The following is an 8,308-nucleotide window of genomic DNA, read 5'->3' as shown; positions in this document are numbered from 1 at the left end:
TGATTCCCCTTCTTCTTCTGTCTCGGGAGTTTTCACCCCTTCAGAGATTATCTTCATGTTCTCAGGGCTTTGATCTTGCCCTGAAATCACGTTCCTTTCAGTTTCGGAGGATTCTTTCACCTCGTCCACTGTCGTGTGCACTGTCAGACCCGAGATTAGCGGCGGCGCAGGCGAACTTGCGTTGCTTACGCTGCCGGTTTCCCGTTTTTTGGACTGCATTTAGGGCAGTCAGGCCTGTGCACTCCCTTAGCACCGCATCCGTAGCAAAAGACGGTTCTTTCAGCGGTGCAGAACCTGTAGGTGTGGCCGACTCTGTCGCAATTACGACAAACCAGCAAGTGCCTGGTGAAGCCAGCACGTCCACCCCTCCCTGAAGGAGCATCACGGCCTTGCAGGGCGTGTGCTGCTTCAGTTCCTTGCAGCTCGAGCTCATCATAGATGACTGCTACAGTCTCTATGGGCTCCTCTGCTTCTATTGCCCTTAGAGAAGGCTTTTGATAGCCCCTCTGATGCCTCGAGTCCCTGTAGCCGTAGCTGGACTCTCTTTGTGCCAAGTTCGGGTCTTTGTACGCGAAACTCGGGCACAGTGCATTTTCAGGCTTTGGAGGAGGCAGCCATGTTCGCTCTGCGAGGAGCAGTTCCTCTTGGCGTAAGGCATGCCCCTCCAAATCTTTCATTCTTGACGCCGGACCGAGCGTATACCCCATCCTGTATTTTGGCAACATATTGTTGTACAGGTAGGTCAGCTGCTGGTCCTGTGGCCAAAGCGGCCGTGTACGTCCAAATAAGCCGTTCATATTTGCTATGAACGCGCTTACTTTTTCTCTTTCGCCTTGTCGGCGATCAGAGATTTCTCTGTGCAATGCCTTTTGGAAGTCCAAAGCACCAAAGTGCTGTCGGAAGGCATCACATGCTTGTTCCCAGGAGTAGATCTCCGTGTGGCGATACCACGTGAGAGCAATCCCTTTGAGGACTCCTTTTAGGATCTTTATCAGATCACTATCTTTGATGCGAATTGCCTCTCTCGCATCCTCTATTGCCGAGATAAAATCTTCGACATCTTCCTCTGGCTGCCCTGAGAACGAGATTCCCCACCTGGTCAAGTAATCTAGGGCTTTGCCAGAGCTCTCATAGCGATCATTACGACCTCTGCGGTCGTTGAAATCGCTTTCTGCGGTGCTCGATTCGGAGCTTCGCCTGCGACGCTCTCTGCGTGCGCTGTATCTATCTTCTCTCACGAAGTTATTCCCCAGTTCTCTTCGCACTGGAGCGTTCGTGAGAGGTTCCCCTGTGACCACGTGTACGGGTTCCTGGGTTTTTCTTTTGGGCGCCTTCACAGGCCCCAGTTGTCCTCTAATCTCTCTGCTCAGTTTTTGCAACTGAGCGAGGATTTCTTCTGGTGTTGGCGTCGCACCAGTGACTTTGACACCCGGAATTCCTCCCGTTGGTGTCGTCGCTCCGCTAGCATTTCTGCTGGCGTTCTTGCTGCCTTTTGGTCTCCCCACTGGTCTACGGGGAGCGGCAGCAGCGCCGATCAGTCCTGATGTCAGGAGCTGATCCTCTAGCCGCTTTGCCTCCTCGGCGAAGGCTTTTAGCGTCGCCAGTCGCGTCGTGAGATTCTCCATCTCTGCTTCTGGCGTGTTCTTGGGGGTGAAAAATTCGTCTTCCCCGGATATCACCCCTCTCGTGGGTAAGGGGAGAGTCCAATCCGTCATTGCCGGGCTGATCGATTTCTTACCCCCTTCCTGTCCAGAGGGGATTCCTCCCCCCTCTGCTTCTTGGGATGTAGGAACTTTTTTCAGTTCCAAGTCCCCTTTTCCAGCACTTTTTGTTGTGCTCTTGTTTTTCTTTTCCTTCGCCCCTCTGTCGGAATCTTCCCCCGAGTTTTGGGCGTGAATCTCTTGTTCGGAGGTCTCTTCGTCCTCCTCCTCATCGTGTATTTGCTTGTTCAGCTCTTTTTTAGTCGGCATTTTTCAGCTGACTAGGCATGGAGAGGTGTTCTGCACACCTCAACCGCGGCTCGAATAGGCCGTTTGTTAGCTCTGCAGCTGTTTTATACCCCTTTCCTAAGAGTGGGGGCCATCCCTACTCTTTTCGACCACATCTAGTGTGCAGCGCTCCCTATTTTAGGTTGGCGGCTAGCGCTAGAGGGTCTAGGTATTTTCTTTCCTGTCGATAATTTCTTCAATCGATTGCCTGAGTCCTCTAGTGAGTTTTATTTCTCTCTACTAGCGATTTTTCGGGCTCTTTTCCTGTTTTTGCGGTGCTGCCCTCTTTAATTCGCGTCTTTTCGGACGGTTCTTTGATATTTTGTGGTTTTCTATGGGTTTTTCACTCATTTTCAACCTTTAATATCTTTTTTCTATGAGATTTTGCTTATTCCCACTTTTCAGCGGCAATTTTTGAATTTTTCTCATTCGAATTTTCGTTCCCACCGATTTCAGTGTTAATTCAACTGAGGTGGCGCCATCTCTCGGATTTTTTTTTGTTTTCCGATGTCGGTAACTTATCGCCCTCTGGTGAGGCTGGTATCTACCTTACCGACGACCGTCCAACTGTCGGAGTGGATCGACGGTTGGTTCTATTATCGGGGAGACGCTAGATGGCGCCTACGACCCGATCTACGCATGCAACTGTGGTGTGTTTTGGGTTTTGGAGTTTTTCACTCCAATTTTCCCTTTCGCCTATCTGTATTGGGCGTTTCTTTCACCCTTTCAAGGGTCGGGAAATACTTACAGTCATCTTTCAGACTTGATTTCCCATTTCAGCATGGATCAAAAAAAAATCCGGGGAACACAAGGCATCCAAAAAAAATTTTTCCCCTCAAAAAAAAAAAAAACCTAATGGCTTGGAAGAGGATTTCAGGTGGAATCCTCTTCCTCCATTTCGGCCCATAATTTGGCCTCTCCCATAGCCGTCTCCTCGGCCTCGACCTCGTCGTCCTTGGGGTTTTCACCCAAGGGTTCCTCCCCTTTTCTCACCAAGAGACCGGCTGCTCGGAGCTTGTCCCTTCGCTCCTTCCTCCGGACTTTGGTGGGCCTTCTCCTCCACTCCCTCCCCTCAGAGTACCTCTCTACTCTGTCCTGGAGCTGAGGGGCTGGTTTACCTCTGCCGTGAAAAGGGTTTCTTTCTTCCCTTTCCTGCCTCTGTACCACGAGCCTTTCGCCCGTGGCCACGTATGGCTGACCACCTGTTGGACGAGGTGGCATCTTCGGCCTCATTGGGGGTCTTTCACCCCTCTTTCCGTATGGGTGTAGCGCCAGCTACATCATCAACACCGTCAGAGTGAGACGATACGACTCTCACTCCTGGTGTTGTTATTCTTTCGATGGTTCGACGAAATTCCTCACCGGATTATCCCCACTCCCGGCAAAATCACCTGCCAAATTCCGGGATTCGATCGTTCTAGATCATTAGTAATATTTCGCCTCTGACACGCGACACTCCAAATCTTTAATATTGTAATTAATCATTGTAATAATAAACTATGTATTATGTTTTCATTATCGAATGAGTTATTTATGTGGTGAGTCCGCTACATAATTGGTGACCCCGACGAGTGAATAACCCCGTCAAGTGAATAATAATCATTTTTCTAAATTAATATTTAACCGCGCACGTGCTCGCAAAAAAAAAAATTCTTTTGTGTTAAATCTCAACGGCGGACACATTTAAATAACCGGGACCAACTAAACCACAAAATAGTAAACTAACGTGCCCCAGGCACAGTGCTAGTGATTTTTAGTGAGTGGCAAAAAGAAAAAAACAATTGTAAAGCAAGACGCTCAACCGAAATTTCGGTCAATTCTTTCGCCACGCAACCAATACTGTCCCGTGCGGACAGTACTTCTCCGGCGCGTCAACACTTACACAGCACGTCAATACTTACTCCGCGCGGTCAATTTCTTTTCGGGAGGGCAATATTTGTCCCGCGTGTCAACACATCTCCGTCGGTCAATATTTTCCCCGCGCGACAATATTTTTCCGGGAAGACAATTATTTCCCTGCGCGAAAATACTTTGTTAAAAACCGACGGACGAAAATTACGCAATTTGACATTTTAAACATTTAAAATTAGTGTTTTTTTTTCAAAATACATTACTCATTTAGGGCGTCAAGTGAATTTAAGTGCCGAATCTCTCCATTGTACTTCCTCGCGCGCGTGTAATGCCCGGTCCAGTGCTTCCAGAAAACATCACACCCCCGCCTACCAGGATGACCGAGGGTTCGTTTTCATCGTCACTTCGACCACCCGCATTCAGCGTCGACTCGCCCAGAATATGGTTCACGCAGATGGAGGCGAACTTCGCGATCGCTGGAATCGTCACCGAACGTGACAAATTCAACAGGATCGTTGCCTCAATAGACACCAACATCTGCAAGGAGGTCAGTGACGTCATTGACCCGATACCCACTGACACACCCTACCAGAAGCTAAAGCACGCGCTGATCTCACGTTTCACAAGCTCGCAAGAGGCCAGAATGCGTCAGCTTTTGGACAAGGAATCCCTTGGCAGTCGCACTCCTTCTGCACACCTACGGCATCTCAGGAGTCTAGTCCCAGGGATCGGCGAAGACGTCCTCAAGTCGAAATGGCTTTCGCACCTGCCAAATCAGATGGAAGCTTTTCTCTCAGAGGACGAGGGCACCGACCTGACGAAGCTCGCTGAACGAGCCGACAGACTGAACGAAATCTTCAGCCCGGGATCAGCACCCATGGTCAATGCCGTGGCACACACGCCGACGCCTACGTCACAAGAGTCGGAGATAGCCGCACTGTCCAGACAAATTGCAGCTCTCCAAGCTTCTGTCCGACAACTGAAAGCCACGACATCCAGGCCAAGCACCAAAGCTTCCGAAAACCGTTCCCGCAGCACTTCACGGAACAGGCTTCCCAACAACACCGGTGTCTGCTGGTACCACAGGAAATTCGGTAAGCAAGCAAAGAAGTGTATTCCAGGTTGCAAGCGTGAGGGAAACGCCAACGGGGGTCAGTGATGGCGGAGACTGACTCTCACTTAGCTTCTCGCCGTCTGATTATCAGGGACGTCAAGTCGACCCTTGAGTTCCTGATCGACACTGGCTCAGACTCGTCAGTCATACCGTCCAGACGGCACCACACAAGATCCAAACCAGCAGAGTACCAATTGTTCGCTGCAAACGGCTCAGTGATCAACACCTACGGATACGTTCTACTGAACCCTGACCTTGGTCTTCGCAGAGATTTCCCTTGGCGATTCATTGAAGCCAACGTCTCACGGCCAATCATCGGGGCAGATTTCTTGTACCATTACCATCTGGTACCTGATCTACATGAGGGCGTGCTCATCGATCAGTCTACCGGACTCAAGGTCACAGGATCTCTCAAGGACGTAGCCTGTTGCTCCATCAAAACACTCCAAGCAACCAGTACCTCGGAGTGGACGGAAATCCTAAAAGAATTCCCGGCGATCACTCGCCCTGATGGAAAACTGAAAGCCACAGCACACCAGACGAAACACTACATCAAGACGTCACCTGGTCCACCGGTTTCCTGCAGGTTCCGCCGCCTGCTTCCAGACAAGCTGAAGCTGGCAAAGGCGGAATTCACGAAGATGGTACAGATCGGCACCGCTAGACCTTGAAAGAGCCCCTGGTCTAGTCCACTCCATATGGCTCCTAAGAAAAACGGAGAATGGAGACCGTGCGGAGATTATCGCCCACTAAACGCGAGAACAGTCCCCGACAAGTACCCTATACGGTACATCGAGGATTTCTCGGCTAACCTCCATGGAACGACGATATTCTCCACGATCGACCGAGTGAAGGCCTTCAATCAAATTCCTGTCGCAGCTGATGACATCGAGAAAACGGCTATTATCACACCGTTTGGGCTCTACGAGTTCCCTTTTATGACCTTCGGTCTCCGGAACGCCGCCCAGACTTTCCAACGTTTGATCGACGAGGTCACCCGAGAACTACCATTCACGTACGCCTACATCGACGACATCTTGGTTTTCTCCACAGACCCTGCCGAGCACCGGGATCATCTCCGAGCTCTCTTCGCCAAACTGCAAGAGTTCGGCCTCGTCGTCAACGTTGCGAAGTCAGTGTTCGGTAAGCCTGAAGTCATATTTCTCGGTCATCTAATTTCAGCAGAAGGAATCAGGCCTCCTCAGGACAGAGTCGCAGCAATAAGAGAGTTCCCACGGCCAGCTACGGTTAAAGCCCTCAGGAGATTCCTCGGCACCCTTAATTTTTATCGTAGATATATTAAGGGAGCCGCCGAGATCCTTTCTCCACTGACTCGCCGTTTACAAGGCCCGGACCTAAAGGGCTCTCATCCGGTAGAGTGGACCACAGAGCTGGACCAAGCTTTCCAAGATGCCAAGCAAGCCCTTGCTAACGCCACTCTGCTGTCACACCCGAACATCGAGGCAGAGTGGGCAATATTTAGTGACGCATCAGACCACGCCATCGGAGCGGTCCTCCAACAGCGTAATCAAGGATCTTGGCAGCCGATAGCTTTCTTCAGCAAAAAGCTATCGGGTTCAGCAATCAAGCACTCGACGTACGATCGAGAATTGCACGCGATATATGAAGCTACCAGGCATTTCAGGCACATTTTTGAGGGTCGTCACATCGTAATGTTTACGGACCACAAGCCCTTGACGCATGCCTTCGCCCAGAAGCCAGAACGAGCAACTCCATGGCAGTTCACACGGCTAGATTTCATCGCGCAATTCTCGACCGACATACGTCACGTAGCGGGAGCCGATAACATCGTCGCCGATACTCTCTCTCGAATTGAAGCCGTCTCAGCAGTTGTTTCGACCGAAGAAATGGCACAAGCACAACGGCAAAACGAGGAGCTTCAACACATAATTCAACGAGAGGAAGGCGGCCTACGACTCCAGAGAGTCCATTTTCCTGAGCTGGACACCACACTATACTGTGATGTTTCATCACAGTCAGTACGGCCATTCGTCCCTCAGCCCCTACGGAAGCGGGTGTTCACTTCCCTGCACTCGTTGGCACACCCAGGAAAGAGGGGCTCAAAGAAACTTGTATCAACTAGATACGTCTGGCCTGCGATCCAGAAGGACTGCGGCAAATGGGCGCAACACTGTCTTGAGTGTCAGCGAAATAAGGTGACTCGACACTGTGCAACCCCGCTCGGAAGTATCCAACTTCCATCGCAACGGTTCGAGCACATTCACATCGATCTTATTTCGCTGCCGCCATCGAAGGGCCATAGATGGTGCTTAACAATCGTCGACCGTTTCACCAGGTATCCAGAAGCAGTACCGCTCATCGACTCGAGCCTCAACACAGTCGCTCAAGCTCTGCTGTACCACTGGATATCTCGACATGGAGTACCACTGAGGATCACGTCTGACCGAGGCGGTCAATTCTTCTCAGACACCTTCCAGAAGCTCTCGGAGCTATTGGGCAACCATCGACTGATGACAACACCATACCACCCGCAGTCAAACGGCTTAGTCGAACGACTCCACCGCCAACTAAAAGCCGCCATACACTGCCACGGAAACGAATGGTACGACGCCGTCCCAATCGTCTTGCTGGGCCTACGAAACGCTTGGAAGGAAGATATCTCCACCACACCAGCCGAGATGGTTTATGGCGAACCACTGAGACTCCCAGGCGAATTTCTAGCTCCTTCAGCCGATCAGTCTCAAGCTTCAGACTTTGTCGGAAACCTGAAAAAGCGCCTCCGCACCATGGCACCCCAACAAACATCTCGTCACGGAAGCAGACAGACCTTCGTCTTCAAGGACCTGGCAACTTGCTCTCATGTCTTCGTCCGGAATGACCAAGTCCGTAGGGCTTTTGGATCGCCTTACTCTGGCCCATTCAAAGTGATCAGCAGACATGAGAAATTCTACAAGGTCCACTTCCGTACCGGAGGATTCGGGGAGTATCAGAGCGTCCCAATCTCAATCGACCGACTGAAGCCGGCGTACGTCCTGCCAGAGGATTTAGACCAGGTGCTAGGTCAGCCTCCAGAGCCACAACAACAGCAAGGTCGAGACGAACCTCAGCCGTCCACCAGCACAGCGACCAACTCAGCCGTATCAAACACCCAGGCCAAACGCAAGCGAGTAACCTTTAGCCGTCCAAGGCGACCAAGATAGCCAACGCAGCTATCTCTCGTTTGCACCGCTATACTTTTTCTTTTCTGTTACAGATTTTTTTTATAACCATGGCCACTTTATCAAACAGGGGAGCCATGTAGCGCCAGCTACATCATCAACACCGTCAGAGTGAGACGATACGACTCTCACTCCTGGTGTTGTTATTCTTTCGA

General features: G+C 50.8%; 1 protein-coding gene across 1 annotated transcript; it reads left to right on the top strand.

The window, feature by feature from the left end:
* Positions 1–4,997: 4,997 nt before the first annotated feature.
* Positions 4,998–5,624, top strand: LOC135171362 (uncharacterized). Its single transcript, XM_064137846.1, has one exon. The coding sequence runs from the start codon at positions 4,998–5,000 to the stop codon at positions 5,622–5,624; it is 627 nt and encodes a 208-aa protein (XP_063993916.1).
* The last annotated feature ends 2,684 nt before the right edge of the window (positions 5,625–8,308 follow it).

The sequence above is a fragment of the Diachasmimorpha longicaudata genome, chromosome 19 (assembly GCF_034640455.1).
Source record: "Diachasmimorpha longicaudata isolate KC_UGA_2023 chromosome 19, iyDiaLong2, whole genome shotgun sequence".
Taxonomy (NCBI): domain Eukaryota; kingdom Metazoa; phylum Arthropoda; class Insecta; order Hymenoptera; family Braconidae; genus Diachasmimorpha; species Diachasmimorpha longicaudata.
The sequence above is the reverse complement of the archived record's forward strand: the minus strand, read 5'-3'. Positions and strand labels throughout refer to the sequence as shown.

What these genes read in the sequence shown, in the direction of transcription:
- LOC135171362 (XM_064137846.1), top strand. Translation starts at nt 4,998, where the DNA reads ATGGCGGAGACTGACTCTCACTTAGCTTCTCGCCGTCTGATTATCAGG.